Source organism: Lissotriton vulgaris, chromosome 3_1 (assembly GCF_964263255.1).
Source record: "Lissotriton vulgaris chromosome 3_1, aLisVul1.2, whole genome shotgun sequence".
Lineage (NCBI taxonomy): Eukaryota > Metazoa > Chordata > Amphibia > Caudata > Salamandridae > Lissotriton > Lissotriton vulgaris.
Window position 1 is genome coordinate 1,038,176,911 of NC_141689.1, and position 20,742 is coordinate 1,038,197,652.

The window sequence follows — 20,742 nt, forward strand, 5'->3', positions numbered from 1 at the left end:
GAGACCACTTGGCGAGTCAATGAGAGAAGGAGTGTCGATGGCTCCCCTCCGCCTGGTTTCGATCGCCCCCAGCCTCCCTGGGCGCTGGCTCCACCCCCCCGCTGGGTGTCTGGACTCCCTCATCCCGGACCCCCCGACCTCCAAGTGCGAGGGTCCGGACATCAAAGGGCGCCAGACCTATAACTGGGGTAGCTCCAGAGCAGGAAGGCAGTTGTATCCTGGAGTCGAGAGACACCTAGACGAACTCATCCTTGGAGGCCTGCTGGTGCTGCCGCGGCTCCTCTTCGTGAACCATCTTTGAAGGCCTGCTGGCGCTGCCGCGGCTCATCCTCGTGAACTATCCTTGAAGGCCTGCTGGCGCTGCCGCAGCTCATCCTCGTGAACCATCTTTGAAGGCCTGCTGGCGCTGCTGCGGCTCATCCTCGTGAACTATCTTTGAAGGCCTGCTGGCGCTGCCGCGGTTCATCCTCGTGAACCATCTTTGAAGGCCTGCTGGCGCTGCTGCAGCCCCTACCTGAGAACACTCCAGCTCGAGGATTGAGAACTGTACGCCAGATACCCCTGTACCAGACCGGTACCGAGACTGTCCCTCTACCCCTTTTCCCCCAGAGACTAGAATTGAAGGGATCACAGTATCCTGTTCCTGCTGTATCGCCAAGTATAACCTGCTTAAGAATACCGATAAAAGTGTGCAGAACCTATCTTTGTGTGGCGTCCATCTGTGGGGGGAAAGTTGCTCGTCCGTACGATCTAAGGAGAGGGCCCTCGCCAGGAGGCCTCTCCCCCTTGCTCGGCCGACCTTCAGGGTCCCCGTCTAACAATCAATAACTCCTGCATTCAGCTCTTACACCAACACCAATTAGTAGTGAACACAACAAATTGTTGGGTGTGTGGCCTTATGCCACATACAACAGATAAGGGTATCAAATACTTGGTCTTACCATTTAGTTACAATGGTTCTTTGTGGGCGTTTCAAACGATGTTCATATATGCCCTCGAACCATATCCCCCACGTTCCACGAGAAGTAACTCGAGCAACAAGGCATTGGTAGTGGGAATCACAAATATGAGCAGAAACATTGACTCGTATAGAACGATTCCCAGAGATGAGTTACAAGCTTACGCTAGATGGAATGTAACAGGATATGGAGTTACTCTGAGTGAGAACCAGCGAGCAAAGAGATCCTCCCCGATTTGGATTGTACCCCATCAGGGTCACCTATGTCTGCAAGGTAATGGCAAGAATGCCAGAGCTCAGTTAGGGAAAAGTATCTGCACTGAAACATATGTTTTTGCATCTCGGACTCCCCCTTCGTTCCTAGCAGCTAAGGGTACCTATTTCATCTGCCATGATAGAGCCTAAACATGGTTGCCCCCTGACTTCTCAGGCACATGTTTTGTTTCGTTCCTGTTGCCTCCCACCTACACGGCCGCGGCAGATTACCATAAGACAAGGATAGTTAGAGGTGTCATCAGTAAAGAAGACACTGCAGGACAAGAATTTGGAGATTTCGTAAAGGGTTTTCTGCCGTTTTGGGGGCCTATGGTGAACAGCAGGAACATAAGGCAATTGACAAGGGTGGTTGAATCCACTAAAGTTGAAACTGCCGGTGCCCTTAGTAATTTGACTGCTGAGCTCCAGTCGGATCGGCCTTATGACTCTTCAGAACAGGGTCGCATTAGACGTCATACTTGCAGACCGAGGTGGGGTATGTAAAGTGATCCAATCAAGTTGCTGTGTGTTCATCCCAGATAACGCTCCGACAGTCTACCAGGCCATTTCCAAACTGCATAAGATCTCCGAATCTATTCACATGGATAAAGGAGATTGGTCATTGATGGGGTGGTTCTGGGAACTGATATCCACCTGGGGATGGAAGATTCTGATAATCATTGGGATGATCTTAGCCATTCTTTTCCTGTTCTGTCTGTGTGTACAGTGTGCTCCTGCAATATGTGGCCTCTGTGCTACATCGTGTGTAAGGAAAAATGTATCAAGAAACGAGCTAAGTAATAGGATGATGCTACAGCAACATCTCAATGACTTTATGAATATAGACCTGGACTCAGATTAGAGTGGGTATATGTTATTGCCTATGTAAGGGCAAAAGGAGGGTCTGTGGTACTGAAAATTCTGGACCCGTGTTAAAAACATCGTCGTATCATGACGATTTTGGTATCAGCAGACAGAGAATGTTTAGAATACTATGCACAAGCATTTTCGTCATATTCGGGTGACGAAATCACCCTGTAATCAGAGTTTCCGTCCTGAACCCTCGGGTTCCATTTTGTGAACGGCAGACATTTTGTGATTGCCCTCACATAGGCCCAATGACTAAGGCCAAAAACGAGTCTGAAGGACACATACACCTTTGCTGACTCCTCTGTGACCTGGGCAAGCTGACTCCACTGCCTGAAGCCAAACCTGTTCGGCCAGTTCCTTTGCCAGTGGCCGAATGAGATTAGTATCAAGGCACAACATATCATAAACCTTTCATCTCACACAAACCATGCCTAATCTTACACACAGCTGTCCCTGTTTCTTTCTTTATGACTTGCTTTACGAGGAGGAGGTGCCCGTTTTTATTGGGGGTCCGTTGATATCTGATGAAAATACTGGGCCTTGCCCGGTATTTGATTGTGGGCTGAACAAACTGAAATACGGGCTTGTCATCATGACTCTGCTTTTTCTTTGTAGTGGAAATATGTGAATGGTCAACTGTAAAATAAGGAATGTTTGCCTAAAGCATAATATTTTGTATAAAAAGAGAAGGCTGGCTTTGTAAGATTGAGCAGTCTCCTGAGAATATACACCATGTTGTACTTCTAGGATACCTGTTACTGGCTGCAGACAATAAATACGATCTTTGACTTCACCAAGAAGACTCTGTGTTTCTGTAGTTTGAAACAGGAAGGACTCGAAGTCTTAGGGTGTGCTCCTTGGCACCGCTGGGTTCTGAAAAACCCAGTACTTCACCTGACCCTTGAATATAATCTGTGAGCGCTAAATCGAAAGACAAGCTCTGACCCAGATGGGGCAAACACCTTTAATAGGCTTATTGGCCCATCAAGAATAGACTACATCTTACTGGACATTGACCTGTGGCGAGATCTAATTGATATGCAGGTAATACCATCCCAGGATAGTGACCATAACCCCTTGTGCATGAAGTCAAGGTGGGGCTCAAATAATGAAATAGGAATTCAAGCCCCACTAATGCAAACTAAGGAAGTTGTTCCTTTTAATTCCAACCGCAGATTAAAATTTGAAAGGGTGCAATCCCAGGAAGGTTATCTGAGCAAGATTAGCGAGCACTTAGCAGAGATGATCGCTGACCTAGAGCAACTTGTAGTTGAACCTGTAAGTCTACAGGGCCTTTCCTTCCCACTAGTGTATAAAAGTGCTATAGAGAAAGTGGGCCAATATTTCATCATTCAGGGTAATAGTGGCAGAAAGAACCATCCTCAGGTAAAATCAAATAATCCCTGGTATTCGGCTCTTTGTAGGGATAAAAGGAAGGCGTTAACTGCAGCTCTGCTTAAAAAAAATCTTCACTAGTTAGAGCGGCTAGGAAGGACTATGCTAGGTCCCTAGTGCTAGCTAAATGGGAATGGGAAGAACAACATTGGTAGGATCTTAAATCCGCTTCCCAGATGAAGAACTCTTCCCTATTCTGGGATTTAATTAACAAAGCCAGGAGGGGGGGAGCAGAGCCCATCCCGAACCATATAACTGAACAACAGTGGCATTCACATGTTTACGAGTTATACTGCGGTGCAGTCGAGCTATGCTTCTACCAGTAGTACTTGATAGTGCTGGTAGAGCACCTATGGTTCCCGAAGACCCCTTCTCAGTTAATGAGGTAAAAACAACCATTAAACATCTGGCCCCGGGAAAGGCGCCAGGGCCCGATGGGCTCCCTGGGGATCTCCTTCTATATGACCCTGCAACATGGGCAAACCTCATCTCCCTAATAATGAACGTGATTTCAAGGGGCCACCCAGTCCCTGATTCTTGGAAGGGGGCTGAGGTGGTAACAGTGTTTAAAAAGGGGGGGAGAGATGACCCTGCCAACTACAGACCAATCAGTCTGATAGACGTGATCCAGAAAGTGGTTGGCAGGGTCATTATCTCCAGGGTAGGGTCCTGGATGGAAGAGGAGAACATCCTTTCCCACTTCCAAGCGGGATTTAGACAGAAGGTGGGCACGATGGACCAGGTCTTCCGATTTTTTGCTATCTATTGGAAGACTGTGATCATCGGGCAGGGTAGCCTGTACTTGGCGTTTATAGATCTTAAACCAGCTTTTGATCTAGTGCCACGCTCCAGGTTATGGAGCGTATTACAAACAATGGGGTTCCCTCTCACCCTCCTTGAATTCATCATGAAATTACACGAGGGGAACTATGCAAGGATTAGATGGGGATCCCAGGGCCAGCTGACAGAGAGGGTGGCTGTGAGAAGGGGAGTCCGCCAGGGATGTGTGAAGGCGCGGACTCTGTTCTCCATCTTTGTGAATGGGGTGGTGGACCATTTGAGGTAGGACCCAGCCGACGCCCCATCCCTGGCAGGGGAAAAAACACCTACCCTACTCTTTGAGGACAACACTCTCCTGATTTCAAAAACCCCCTCTGGCCATCAAAAGCTGTTGGACCGCTTCAGCTCATTCTGTGAGGACAGAGGTCTCACCATTAATACCCCTAAGACAAAGCTCATGGCCTTCTCTCCTTCTAAGAGATTTAAGAACAATGTCTCCCTTAACGGTACCCCATTGAAGTTGGATGACTCATTCGACTACTTGGGGGTAAGGGTCAATAGTCGGATGAACTGGAGGGACCATTTGGCCAAAATGCTTTTAAATCACAAGCGTGTATCTGGAGCGATCCTGCGGGAGCAGCGAGAGTCTACGAGCAAACCTGTAGCTCCGGCCCTTTCTGTGTATGATGGTCAGGCTCTGCCTACGGCACTTTATGGATCAGAGTTGTGGGGGTTCGAGAATACTACTGACCTAGTGAGATCGGAAAATAAGTTTTTCCGTGAACTGGTGTCACTCCCCACCTCCACCACCTCCACTCTGTTAAATCCATTATGACAAGATATGGGTAGGCGGTCACTAAGGGATATAGCTTGTGTGCGCCCATTACTTTACTGGGCTCGAGTAAGGAGGACCCCAGAACTCTCAAACTATGCGGCTGTCTTGGAGGAATTAATCACACTCAATTTGAGTAACAAGATCAAGTGGTTGAACACTGGACAGCTGGACAGCTGGTCTTAAAATTAGGTTTGCATGAAGTATGGGCCAGCCAAGCACCCCCTCCGAAGCAAGTAGTGAAGAAATTATACTGGGATTGGGTACTGGAGGAGGACCTATGTAGAGGGAAAGTGGGTATCCTTTCAGAGCGGTTCCTAGAGTTTAAACCCGGTAGGAAACTTGAACCGTTCCTCGATTTTATACAAAAACCCCTGGATAGATCCCTCTATTTAAAATTAAGGTTCGGGACCCTCGCGGTGAATGAATTTATGGAAGGGCGGAGAAACTTAAGCTCTCCGGCTAAATCTTGCCCTGGGTGTGCTGCCCCTAAGGAGTCTGTGGCTCCTCTCCTCTTTGCATGCCCAACGTATAGGGGCGCAAGAAAGACATGGCTAAAGCCAATATGTAAGGAGCTGGGCCTTAGGTGTCACAGGATGGCCCTGCGGATATTCATTACTGATACTTCCTCCCTAGCTTTGATCTGTGGAGTAGCAAAGTTTTTGGGTAGCGCATGGCAGACTCGCATGCGCTGGCTAAAGTACATGCCCCAGTAGACGATTCTTTTTACGGATTTCTGTATGATGATTTTATGTAACTATATACTTGTGTTTTTATTGTACATATTACTTTTTTAATATAATGTGCGTAAATTTTGTATTTTTAATCTATAGCTGATTGCACGTATGGACTGGTGGTTCCTTTTGTATTGTAACGTATGCCAACTTTTATGATAAAAATGTTATCGAATAAAGTACTACTACTACTACATGTTACTCCTTTGTGGTTCAATATTCAATAATGTTGCTTCACGTAAAACATTGCCCTTACACACAGTGCACAAGACAAACTCATATCTAAGATGCCTCATGGCAACTCCATTAGGGCACAGAGTTATTTGTTAATGTTTTTTATTTAGGTTTAGAATTGTTTTTAATAAATATGGGCCAATGTACTGATATCCATCTAATGAATTAGATCCAAACAATTACAAATGTTAAAGAAGTCATATTTTATTTACTTTAAATATTTTATATTTTATACATTTACGACAATTGTCACATGAATTACAAGCCAAGTCTTTCGATGGCTATATTTATCTTTCGGCTCCCAGGCAAGCCAAGCCCGAGTCTCGGAACTCTCTGTCAATCTGCTGACTTGCCCTGTCCTCCTCTCCTGATGATAAAAAACTGTAAGCGTGAGGATCCAATAATGACAGTATAGCATTAATCCTATATTCCGCACGGATGGTTAGACATGTTGCATTTCGACTGTTTTTATGTGGTATCCTGGGCAAACTGACTTAATCTGTCTGAGCTTGGTATCTTTCCTGGACTCAAGTCTATTTTGGCGGCACAGTGGCTCTGACAGACTCCGGCTCAGCTGGAGCTGACGGCCGGCGCTCCGAAAACAGCTGGGAACAGACAGGGAGTGACAGAGGGGGAACGAAATGCACGCTCCGTCTTTGATACAGAGGGCAAGGCAAGCTGCTGGTCCCCGCTGAGACCAGAGAGGAGAAGGAAAACAAACAATGCATCCGCACAGCCCGTCCGCGCGGGACCTCCATCCGCAGCCGCCAGGAGATTGACACGTCTACAGACCGCCTCTGTCCCCCCGCCCCGCGCGCCAAGAAAGACAATCCGCGAGGAGGGGAGCAACTCCAAGGTGTTTACCCGGGAGCTGACCGGGGGCGGCGGAGGGGGGCAAATGCTTTTATTTGTGGGGCGCTGAAAGAAAGGCGGCACTGCGCTTCACCGAAAAAGAAAGGGCTTCTTGTTACTTCTACTACCACAAGAAAACACAGAGAGCCTAGGAGTGAAGTAACGACACGAGGTGACCGACGTCTGACTGGAAGTGACAATGAGGACTGGCCGTCAACAATGCAGGGGACCGAGCAGCCAATCGTTTCTTTATGTATTCTGCAAGACCAACATGTTGGGTGTTGTTCGCTTCTGAGTCTGACGCTGTAGTTTGTCGCCTTTCTGGTGTCATACGTTGCGCCCTAGCAGTTAGAACATACTTTGTTTTTCAACTTCAACCTGTGGACATTCCGGGGCTCAAATGCGACACTAACGGAAAACGGAGCATCTGCTGGGTGTGTGTTTTAAAGTGACGTCATTCGCGGTATTCATTTGAATCAATGAAACTAGAATACCTGCATAAAAACGGGCGCATGTCTGGAAGGTTGGCCCATGAGAGGGTGAGGTGCTCATTCAACATCTTTCTTCATTTTATCTTTGAAACACTATAGTAGGTATTGGTCCCCCTGATACCAATTTTGCACAAAACTGATCTCCTGTGCGAGCCAGGTCGGGACTTGGGGTTTATTTTATTTTTTACTCCGCGAATACAGTTTTGCATGTTGGGGCTTGAATGTCCCTATGTAGAAGGAGAACTGCAAAACTGCAAATCCCAGAAAGCAAAGTGTTGCTTGCTGAAAAGGTAGAAGGGGTATATGGGCCACACATGACAAGGAAGTATTTTGCATATCTGCCACCTGCCTAGAAGGAATGCTGCTTTGCAGGTTCTCGTTCCAAATCAGCAGCAAATTCCAAAAGTTGTCCCAAATGCTTTCTTTGAGGTGGCCATGATGTGTTTGTGCGCTGAGTTCTTGGAATGTAAAGTGAGACTGAGTGGACAAACTTCCTAAACAATGCTGTGTACCTGGAAACCTCCCACGCGCCTCGGAGCACGCGAATCAGCTGAAAGAGCTCTTTAGAAATATATGTTAATAGGAGAAACAGGGAGCGTAGTTACGTGTTTATTTCTTTAACCGTTCACAAAGTCTGTTCGAAGAGACCCACGTCTCCCAGTCTGTGGATTCATCAAGTTTTAGATCTGTAAGTGTGAAGTGTGGCACTCTTCTTGTGAAGTTTTTCATCTAGGTGCTATTATGGATAAGCGCCCAAAGTTTTATCAATGGGGGCGACAAACGAGCAAGCACATAAACGCCAAACATTGCTATGTAAAAAGCCAAGGCTGACAGAAGAGGTCATACATCATGGCACGCTTGCTAGTCCCTCTCTTTCCCCTCTCTACTCGCCCTTCTCTCTCTCGCCCTGTGCATGTAACACATTAACTGATTATTCTCAATATATTTCTAAGCGACCCGCATTTTAGCAGCTACTATATAGGAGGGAATGGATAATAAAAAGCAACCAGCACAACATTGCAAAATATCGATAAGTGGGGAAAGCAGAGGAGGAACTAAGTATTACTTTTCATAGGATCGCGGTACTTTTAAAAATCGTACTTAAATGGTCTGCCGTGACTTCTACGTGCCCTCCAGCCACCTCCTACACAGCTGTTAACCTCTAGCAGTGCAGACGCACACCTTGCCAGCTTACTGACTGCTCCTCCACCCTCCCCTTCTGCGCCCTCCCCTCTCCCTCCAGCCCCGTGGGTGGGTTGGTATCTCCTCGTCAGCCTCGCTGAGCCCTGCGCGTGCAGAGGGAGTCCCTCCCGCATGAATATGGAATAGGCTGCACGAGGACAGTGGGAAGTACAGCCCCGCCTACCCCCACACTACACCCGGGGACGAGACCGGAGTGGGACATGGAAGCGGACCCCGGGCACTGGCAGCATGACAATTCCCAGCTTCATCGTGGCTCTGGTGCTGGGGGCCATCCCTGGAGGGGGCTGCTTTGACAAAACAGCTGGTGCCCCTGCCCACCAGCGACCCTCTAACCAGCGCCTCCCTTCACGCCACCAGCCCCTGCATCCCCATCCTCACCGTCCTCTACCACCATCCACCCCATACACCGGTTGCACAAAGGGCAAGGGCCAGGGCAACTCTGTGGGTGACTTTGTCAATGTGACTGACTTTGGGGCGCAGTGCTTGAACTGGTTGGATGTGCCAACTTTCTTGGAGAGGACCCCGGGCAAGGGTCTTGGCGACCATAACTTCTGCCGGAACCCTGATGGGAGAAGCAAGCCATGGTGCTTCTACAGGAATAACCGAGGCAGGGTGGACTGGGGCTACTGTGACTGCAAACAGGGTGAGTACCGCAGGCATGATGCATGATGGGCAAGAGTCCAGGTACCTTGCACGCTTCCAATCGGAGTACTTGCCTAGATGCAATGTGTGGTGATAGATGAGCGATGCTATGAAGTATGGCCCACATACACTTCATATAACACTTAGGTTATGGGTGCCTATTATATCTAGACGTGCCAGCCCAGTGCCTACTACCCTCCTCGAATGTTTGTGAAAAATTACCTGAGCTATCTGAAGATGATTTTTGTGAAGGTGGATATAGTTCTGTTAAACTAATTGCATTCTGATGTGGACCTTAGGCTGCAAGTGTGCCTCTAACTGACACAATATGTGAAGTGCACAACTCTGGTATCTGTGTGGCTTGCTTGGGTAGGATTGATTTAAGAAACCTAGTTGATATGAAGTTTAATGTCGTAAAGATGATGCCATATCTTGGACACGTTTACTGAGCCCTAATGTCAAAATATTCAATTGGAGACCAGGTACTACCGAATTAAAATACGACCATCATTAACACTTATTGTATATGAGTGATAGCCACTACAAGATCCCTGGTGAACTGGTGCTAATGATATGCAGCACTTACATTTCACAACAAATCACTCTACACACCAACTCCAGTTTCACAAATTCAGGATTAACACTGTAAATTAGCTGTGAGCAGCATACTGGAAAGGGTATAGTTTGGGGCAGCAGAACCTTTCCATGTATGTTGGAGGGTATGTTTCTAGAGTACTGTTTTCCCATGTTGTGTGTCAAAACTGGCTCACTTGAAGGTGATCACGAACCATTACAGGCAGATATGCGACGCAGTAGCTGACGATCCCTTGAAATCCATTGCTGCTAAGCCTGCATCCTGCCTGGCCAGGCCTATGGTTGAAGCTATTAGTACTACTACTTTTTAGCCTTCAGCTGCAGCTCAGGGCGTGACAGCCTAGGATTACCATGAGATTTTAGTTCACAACATTTAAACACCGATTTCACTATTTGGGGACTAATATTTTTACCACAATATTCTAGGCCTAGTGTTAAAATTGTAAATTAGCCTCTTGTACTGAGGCAAAGAACTCAGGGCAGCAGCCTACCACCATGTAGGGGAATAATGTTTTTAGTTCTGGGATTTAAATTGACAATCCAGTGTGTTCTGGGAGTTGCAGGCTTGATATGCTTCTATATAATCAGTAAAACTGACATACCTGGCAATGACTTTTAAGAGAAAAGATCAGGAAAAGAAACCTTGTTTTTTGACGATATGGCACTGGGTGGCAACCCTAATCGGTTCATAAAGAACAAAAGCATCATAAAGAAATATATGCTTTTGAATGTAAACAATGTGTTTGTCGCTCGCGCTCAATCCCTCAACATTCTGTACTTATCCCTAAAAGAACCTGTCTAAATTGACTTGGGTCCTGTGTACCACCATGCTCAGTCATTCTGATAGAAATGCCAGGCAGTTCAATAACTATTTGCCATGCGCAGACACTCTTCACAAGTTGTTGTTCCCTTTCTGCTATGAAGCCAGTTTTCTCTGAGCAGCACCGCTGTGCGTCAACAGAAAGAACAATGTTTCAAAACATTTTTTAAACATCTTGCGAAGATGATACCTTTATTGGGCTAACACACAGCTATAGTTTTGATTTGCAGGGCCACGAAGGCTCTTCCTCAGGTGGTTATAGTAGGAGTGAAAGAGCTCTCCCGGTGCAGGGCAGAGCCGTATTTACATTTTACGCCGCGGATGAATGGAAGTGTGGAGCTGTCCCTAAGTGCCCATTGTTTCTGCAGCACCTGCAACCACTTCACACGGCGGACAATTGTTATTTATTCAGTCCCAAGAGTAGATGCTCTTTTTTGCTTTCACGGAGCAATCACACATCAAACAGATAAAACACTCTTTTTATTGTGAAATAACCAATTCTGAATTTCCCGTTTTCCAATACTTAAGAGCGACCAATATGAAATGTTTGCTCCATTCCTTACAGTGGCAGATTAACACCTACTGACGAGAGCCCATCCTACACCATCGATTACCATTGATTAAATCGACCCATGCATCTCCGGTTCAGCGAGGACAAGTTTTACCACATAGTAAATTATTTAAAGTGCATGGTTTCACAATGTTATTTAGCTGAATAGTTTGGTGGTCAATATTAGCAAAACGTTGTCCCTAAAAGCCCCAAATGTTGTTTGTTGCTGTGTCAGGCGAATTAAAAAAGTGTGCTTTGTTGGTAGTCAAAAGGTACCAGATGGCTTCATGCCACCCACGAGGTGGTGCTCCAGTGCGGCTTTTATTGCTTAACTACTTAATGCAATCTGGGATTTGTGGTCCTGGTTCACATAAATTGATGCTGTTGAATCAACGCGACTGAAAACAATGATCTGTAAAACAAATGCCCCGCACTGGGGCATTTTGCCCTTGATGGCAGGGATCATATAGGAATCTTAAGTTACCCAGGCCTACAGACTTGAAACTATTAACCATATGCTCTAAGCATACATGACTAAATGGCAAGAGATTTTATATTTGAAAAAATCTGCCACAATTGTTTCCTTTCGCATGCTAAAGTGAGTTTATTTAGTTTGCTGTGTACACTGTGGAGATTGCTTCATTCATTCATTTACTCATTCTACATAGTGTTCGGTTATATAGGGTAAAGATTGGTACATGAGCTGTTTCAACTGCCCGGTCAACAACGAAATAAACTATAGACATTTTGGAGTGATGACATAGTGTTTGAAGGTCCATTACCAACCCACGTTAATCACAAACTCCAGTCCACGGCCATTTAGCACTGCAACTACTCTATTATACATTGAGGCAGCCTTGGGAGACAGTGCAGGACATTCTTAACCCCCACTCTTTAAGTACAAAGATATGTGGACATCATCCTATTCTAAGATAGTTTTGAACACTTTTTTTTGTTATTTCCACCTTGATTTCACCTTCTTTGAGGCACTCAGTCTATCAGCCACGTGTACTGTGAATCTATGGTCAGAATCAGCTTTTGAGCTTGCAGATAATCCGACTGTCATTTTGTTCAGAACCAATATCAGTTGATCTACATGATCTCTGGGAGGGAGAAACACTATGATCATATCATTAAAAATATCAGATTGCATGCTAGAGTAATATGGCTCATGTTAGATTGTGTTTACCAATGAGAAGGATACAACTCCATTCACAGGAGTCCAACAGGACGTTTTGATTGTGGAACTGTGCCACATTCAAAGTATGTTAGAGCGTCAATTAGTTTTCAACAATTCTTTCAATTTAGATCTTGGTATAGGGAAAAGCAAGAGTTCTACATTACTTCAAACCACTATGACATGCTGCCAAATTTGGAACATGTTTTGCCTCTATTTTTAGCCCTACTTTGCATATGAAAAATTAGGCACATTTCTGCCTGCTTCTTTCTTTATAGTCGAAACAGCGTAAAAGTTTTCTCGATTCTGGACTGGAGTATCCCCTCTAACAGAGCAACGACTTTTGTCTGCACAAGTAAAAGGAGAACCGAAACCACCCAGTCCAATAAAGAACATTGGGGATTTAAGTATTTAAATGAAAAAGTGAAAGAGAGTGAATTTTGCTCTACGGCTCAATCATAAGCAACATCATTAATGTATAAGGACGTGCTTCTTAACCTTGTGTCATTGCACACCTTGGGTCAGTAACGTCTACTACAGGGATCTACGACTGTTTAGAAAATTAATATGAACACATCTTGATTTGTAGTAGCAGCCCAAGTACAGCAAACAGAATCTACTATGGACTATTGGTGCTTCAATTAAAGCACTGATAAATACCAACAAAAAGAGAGCAAGAATTAGGAGCAAAAAAGGAAAAAGTGATATGGTAGAGTCGAACATAGCACTTTGTCTTTTAGAAATAAGAGCAAGTTTTGAAAATATCTAACATTTCCATAAAACTTTTAATTTTAATATATTTTTTTGTTGCAAATTAAATAAAATATTAAATAATTTGTGAATTTGTTTGATGTGTATGAATTGTTGTGTATTGTTTTGTGGTTCAAATCATTGAACTTGCTCAGGCTAGGGTGACCGCCTTCCAGTAGTGATTCTTTAGGGATCCACATAGGTCAAAACGTTAAGAATCGCTGTTTTAAGATATTGAGTGACAACAGTACAGGCCCATGCTAGAGGCGGAGTACACTTGTACAGTTACCAGATGGCTCTGTTTCATCAGTTTCTAGTCATAGTTTTTCTTTAAGAAACCAAAGAATTTTGATAGCTCTAGTCTTGTTCGCTTCAGTGGATGATATGGACTAATGCACCTGATAAAAATCATCATTAAAGAACCCAATTTTCTTATTACCTATACCCAGGTGCTTTGGAGCTATATATATAATAACTCCACTTATGGAGAATCACTGCGATGCACAGAAGACATTGCTGCTAAGCTGGCCTGTGCCACGTGTGATACCTCAAGGTTGTCTTACTGTTTTACCTAACAAAGCTTTACATTCTGGGATTTGTAGTTTCACATTTCTCATTGCCAGGAGGAATTTATATGTTATAACATAGAAAATGCTGCTGGTTTGCATGTTTGTTGTCCCATGCCTCTTGCTTGCTGTACATTTAAATAGAGCACAAAAATATCAAAATTGAAACCAAGCTCTATAAATAGTGCAAACTAAAATGTTTGCATTGAATGATATAGCATAGAAAATTAATGTATTTCAGCTATGCTTTCTGTGGTATCTATGGTTATTGCAGACTTTATGTTACAAGGAACATCAATGTATTTCAGCTATGCTTTCTGTGGTATCTATGGTTATTGCAGACTTTATGTTACAAGGAACATCATATTCCCACGCCTAGGCAGCCACAAACCAACCTAATGCATTCTGGGAGTTGTAATCTGGTGTCATTATAATCAATCCAATATACCTAAAGTACTAGAATACAATACTTTGTAAAACATAACTTAGAAGTCGAAACATGATCGTCCCAGTGACAGAGAGTCAATCACTCACCTTATTAGGGGGTGCAGAATGGATGAAAGTCATCATGATTCTTATGGTTGCCCCCACCCACCAAAGCTGAGCCATCACATTAACATTTGCTGAGTGCTTTCAGTGCAATCATACACAACCTATGTATTATAGTGTCTAGAAGCTAAATCAAGTGTTCTCTTAAAAAAGTGTGTCTTGAGATCAGCAGAGTACTTCACAACACAAGGACTGGAAGCTCCAGCACCGAAGATTTCCTTTGCATCTTATTGTTTTCAAGTGTCGTAGTTCAGTTGGGTCTACTGATATGAATCAAGACTACAACTCCCAGAATGTATTGGGATGTTAAACGAAATCCCAAGAACGGTGTGCTGTGTCCTTGGTGACATGGAGTGATATAGTGATCCTTATTTAGACACTCAGTTTCAACGCTCCTTCAACATTGCTCTAGCTGGCGTAAACACCTTGCTTCTGCACTTCCGCTGCCGGCATCTTACTGTGAGGCTATGAGACAGGTGCTGGAAAGCAAGTCTCAGCAGAACCAGACTTGTTCCACCCCCGCAGCATGAACTTACTATCACCTGATCTGCCCCAGAGGCGACCAGCAGCAGTGTGAGTGCTAGGGATGGCGCAGAGGCTTACAAACGAAGGCCCAGATTCGCATGTAACGTACAATAACGAATGCAAAAAGGATGATTCAGGAATTTCCAAATAGCGTTTATTTCTAGGCTATTTAGACATTCCCAAACGTTTTTCACATCAAATTTGAACGTTTTAGTCAAAAGGGCAGTGGTAAGTGTCTGTATTTATTGTGTACCGTAAGTGCCTTTACCAACCACATGTTTTAAGGGGGTTGTGATGGGGGAGTGTCTGAGTGGCATAAACATTTTGTATACATTTTTCTTTTTTTTAAAGTTTTTTATTGTCAACTTAGGGCATCATAAATTTGTATACATTTTTAAAAACAAAAAGTTACCTTGCACTTTAACTCTAACCAAAACGCATGGCGATCTCCACCAGCAGAAACTATGCCACCAAGTGGCCCCAATTTATCTTTCTATGCATTATACCTTCCAGTGTGTCTACTCTTGACTCCCCAGTGTGCCTCCAATATCTGCCTAATGTGTCTCTCTTAAACACTAACGAGCCTCTCTTACTCCCCCAAACTTCTTTCATGCAAAACCTCCCACTGACTCCCTCGGTGTTTCTTTCCTCTCACCGGTGTTCCCCCCCAATGTTTCTTCACCTTTCCCCAAGGTATTTAACATCCCCCTGATTATTAATAATTTATCTTTTCAGTGTTTTGATTTTGTTTTTACTTTCCATCAATGTACATTTTATCTTCTCGGCAAAATATGTTTCTTTTTTCTCTAATGAGTCTCATATGTTCTTCCGATATTTACATCTCCTTCCCCACTGTCTCCTAATACTCAGATCTATTGAATCCTACAATATTTGGATCTCTCTCTCAAATACCTCTCAACTGCAGTGCCTCCCATCCTCCCATCTGTCTCTAATGTGCAGCTGTCCTCTCAAAGTGTACCTCCTTGTCACATCTGTACCAAAGTTTATCCACCTCCTTCTCAAACATCGCTTGTGTCCTAATTCCATCAGTTATGCAACGTGATGCTATCGAATCGACGATGTATGCAGAACATCTCACCTCACCGAACATCCCGGTGGATAACCACTTAATAACCTTCAGTAATCCTTGCATAAAAGGGGAGGTTCTAGTCGTCAAATATGACCCTCACAGTTATTCGAAGTTATAAACAGGAGGACATTCTCAGCATCTCCACTCATCGCCCCTACATAAATATATGGTTGCCCAGTACATCTCAAAAAGAACATGAGCTTATATATAAATAGACGTTTTCCCATGGGATAAAAATTTGGAGAATGGCTCATGTTTTTGATTGAAAGTAAAAACATCCAGACTCGCAGGGGTGCGATACATCCAAAAAGAGGGGCTTGCTACAGATAACAAGCATTTACAATGCAATGGTTTTGCCTTTGTTAAAGTTAGAGCTATTGGCATTGCTCTTGACATTATTTTTATTTATGTTTTTTTAACATAAATAAATGGCATTGTCATTTACAATGCCACTAGCTTTATCTCGCAAATGACACACACAAACACCCACGGAGAGGCCCCCCCAAACACACACAGAGCCCCCCACACACACACACCCACACAGAGCCCCCCACACACACAGCCACACAGAGCCCCCCACACACACAGCCACACAGAGCCCCCCACACACACAGCCACACAAAGCCCCCCACACACACAGCCACACAAAGCCCCCCACACACACAGCCACACAAAGCCCCCCCAAGTATAAGGTACTTAAAATGAGTAATTTTGTCAAAATGACACGTCATGTGTAAGATTATAATGTGTTATTACGCATGCTCCGTGTGTGCGCCTGGTATTGTTTGGCATTAAGATGTGATACAAAGTGACCAAAATGGTGCTGGGGCTACTGGACCAAAATGCATTACATTCACCTTGCTACCAGAACCCACGATCTGGACGGAGTTCGAGCATTTAAAAGTGATTTAAGACATAACACATCGAAAACATGCCACTTCATACACAGTAAACTTGACGAGCTATAGCAACACGTTTTTCAATACAACGGGGATGGACACCAGTACATGGCTGGGGCTTTAAGAAGACGTCACCGTCCAACGTGTTACTAAGGCGGAAGTAAATGCAGCGCTCCTTTTCAATGGCCTCACACGCCCATCACGATTGCTAGTCGGCTTGCTACAATGAGTCATTACTATCGGAAACCGCATCCGACTTTAATCTTACGTTTTACAGTATTTTTACACGTACCCTCCAAACAATGCTTCCGGATTAATTGGTGCAATATTTTTTTTATTTACCACCCAAGATCCCACTCCTCCTCCCGGCAGTGAGAGCGCAATGAACAACAAATTAAAGTCCGAAGAATGGTTTTCAGGAAGGGTGTATTGGCGGCGGTTAGGACAGTGGCAAGAGTAATGCGGAGGAGTACGTTTGCATTTCGGGGTGGGCATGCTGGGAACGGAGGGAGACAGGATGGCAGGAGATGGGTGGAGGAGTGCACAAATTACGTTCTCAGTTAAGGAAAAGATTGGGTACCAGAATACTTTATATATAGTACAACGAAAGTGCACATGACAGATCAGATTGTGTGAAGTCCAAAGGATCACTTCAGAGTTAGCAGTGTAAGAAAGGCATGTACGGAGGGCGTGTGCACCCTATGTGTAACCTGGATGTGCTGGTGAAATACAACGCGACTTTCTGCAAGTTGAACGAAACTGCTTCCGAATTAGTAAACTACCTAGGACCGTTCACTCTATACCCTTCACATGTCGGATGGTGTTCAACGCGGGCTGCCGTTAGTAACTGACTTTATTTACTACGTGATTGCAAGATGAAAGTCGGCGCTTTACAAAACTGAGGGCATTTTTCCTTAGTTCCTTTAGATTTCAAAGAAAGCATACCTTTGAGTTGGCTACTCGCAACACTTGTTTTTTGACAAAACTACAGAATAGTGCATTTCGGTTAGCACGCTGTGTTATGTTTTCTTTATTTGATTTTCACTAGCATGCCACACATTCTCAGTTAGTATATTGTATTCGGCCAGTTTGTAGCATCCACTTCTAATCTAGACTGCAGTCCAATTTACAGGTTTTCTGTTGCTGACATTAACGGGTGGTCGGAAAAGGGGGGGGCTCTGGCGAATGGTTAGAGGCTCGTTGAGGGTTGCGGAGACGGGGCTGGGGCTCAGGAGCAGAGGATGTGGCGTGACAAGACGGGGGGCTATGCTTGGAGCTGGGGGCTCAGATGTCTGAAGGACATGGGGGGATGGGGGCAGGGTGTGCGCCGGTGGGGTGAGGGTGTCCCGGACTGCGGGGGTGCAAGGAAAGTGAAGGAATACAGGGGTGGAGGGGGGTTGGGGGGTCGGGAGCACGCAGAGGTGGTAGCAAGTCACGGTGGGGTGGGGTCTACTCCTAGACAAAAATACGAAAATGCAAAAAAGGCTGTTTAAGGGGATTGGGATGCATATGTTTTTGAAGTAAAAAGGAGCAACAGTGAAGGGATCTGGCCAGAACGCACGGCATGTCCAGCATTAAGTGGGGGAGGGTCGGCCGCCAACAAGGTTTTAACTCCAAGCCGGGAAATCGGAAAGGGGAGGGGCGTCCAGCATCGCTAAGCTTTTGGGCAACCCTGTCCACACCATGGCAAATATGCCTGGGTCTTTCATGTACCGCCTGACTGATGGAGGTAACTCGCGCCGAAAGCAAAAAACTCCAAAGACAATATTTTTATATTCACCTCGACAAATAAACGTCATAAGGACTAAGGCCCCAGGCGCTGCCGCTCACGGCGATCGTGCTAAGTGCATCATCGATGCCACATTTTAAAAGGTCGAAACAAGCAATGGCGGGAGCGTGACTAGAGGGGAACTTAGAGGTCCAGTTCGCGCCGGCCCTTCACGGTACACCGAAGGTCAGGGGAGAGAGCATTCTGGAGCCAGTTAGATGTTGCACGCAAGGTATATTACAACTCTCTGCCCTCAAACTACATACACACCACAAAGTGCCTTACTTCCTGCATGCGCCAAGCTTAAAGCAGTACACAACCACCACGCTTAGCAAGAGAATGGCAACACGGGGCATCACCCACAGACACCCAAGTGTTGGTCCTGGAATCCCTAACGGAGAAGATGCATTTCTGTCAAACTGTTTTTTCCTAGTTTGTTACCAGAAATGTCACTAAGGAGGCTCTGCGGAGACTGAGGAGGTGTCTGCAGAATCTGAGGGGGTGTCTGTGGAGACTGAGGAGGTGTCCGCTGGACAGTCAGCACGCACCCTGCCCGCTCTCACCACTCTGTCACGCACCTCCCGCGCAACGTCACGCACACTGGCAGCCCTCCCCTCCCCCTGCACAGTCACACACCGCCACCTCCTACAGAAGTGTCTCAGCACGTGCCCTGCCTGCCCCCACACACTGTACTCCACGCACATCCACACACAGACGTCCAGCGCCTGCAGCTGTGCGGTCTCATCACACACTGTCCGCCCTCACACTCTCCCTTCCACACACTCGGGCAGTAGGGGTACGCCCCATACGAACACCACCAGCTCCTGTGCAATTCCTTTCTCTCCACAATGACGCACACTGCCAACACTTGCTGCGGGGTGTGAGGTCCATCCGCACATACCTTGAGCTCCCACACTGCCCTTACACACACACTGCAAGCCGAGGCTCTGCTGCAGAGGTGAGAGTGGCAGCAGGCTCCTCACAGATTAGCTGCACTGCACCTTAGCAAGGACACACCCTGCAGTGTCAGTGCGGTGCGCACAAGACAAGGAAGGAGGCACCAGCTTTTGAGACACACCTGCCTCGGGGGTCCACTGCTCAGCCAGTGCTCGTCAGTATTTTGAGTATAAGTCCTGTGGATGTCACTTCTGAGTGCTGCCGGCACGTGCGCTGCTGTCCCCGCACCCCGGCTCACACTCTGGGTCCGATCCAGCCTCGCACTACCTTCCCTGCCACCGGAGCGCAGAGAGTGGAGCCGGGATTCAATGCGAACGGCAACTTCAAAAGGAGGGAAGGAAACGGCTCCCTGAGCGCTGCAAACCTTGCGGGGGCTTCTAGGCGACAGGAGGACCCTTGGCGTGACTTACACAGACCCTGGCAGCACAGACACCCACAGGTCCGAAGAAGTAACGGGCGAAGCAAGGAGCACCCTGACAGATCCCACTGGAAGAAGAGGGGGTGGGGCTGATCCCTGTGGTGTGAGAGCAACAGATCCCACGGGGGAATAAGAGGGACAGACCCCAGAGGAGTAAGAGGAATAGATCTTATAGGAAAAAGAGAAATATATTTGAACTGAACAAGGGTGGAGGAACAGATCCCAGCGGAGTAGGATAATTGATCCAAATGAAAATGCTGACGGGAGCCGGATCCCAATAGGATAGCATCGAAAGGACGGCGAGCAGGACATCGGGAGCGACGGATCACGGCGTAGAAAGAAATAAACAACTGGTCCCAGATCACAGCGAGACCCAATCACGACCAGATCCGAACAGACACCAGTGAGGCATCCACGGAGCACGTGGGAAAGGGGCGTGGCCAAAAGATCTGCGACCGAGAGCAAAGACACATCCAACTTTACACGGAGGGGCAGAGGACTGTACCACCGGATCCCAGAGGAGTGCACAGGACAGATCCACTGGCGAAGGGTGGACAACGCGCGCCCCGCTTTCAGCAGTGGACAGAGCTCAGCAAGGTGGAGGAGTGAGGACAGAGCTGACCTCGGAGGCCGACTGTGGACAGAGCTGATCTCAGAGTGTGGACAGATCTTCCAGGGACTGCAGGTGTTGGGGTGGGTGAGCGGGGGAGGAACGGGATGGTGCGGGTTAGAGGAGCTCGAGGCGTTGGGGATGACTGTGAGCAAGTGGGACTGGACTGGGACAAGTAAGAGAAGCGAGGGGCTTCTAGGCGCTGTGGGTGGAATGCGACGCT

At 46.2% G+C, this 20,742-nt stretch overlaps 1 protein-coding gene across 1 annotated transcript in view; it reads left to right on the forward strand.

Annotated features, from left to right (window-relative positions):
• The first annotated feature begins 8,727 nt into the window (after positions 1-8,727).
• Positions 8,728-20,742, forward strand: part of PRSS12 (serine protease 12) — a 585,240-nt gene continuing 573,225 nt past the window's right edge. Inside the window, exon 1 of the mRNA XM_086961447.1 lies at positions 8,728-9,247. Coding sequence (XP_086817573.1) covers positions 8,833-9,247 — 415 coding nt within the window. The 5' untranslated portion in view covers positions 8,728-8,832. The remainder of the gene's footprint in view (positions 9,248-20,742) is intronic.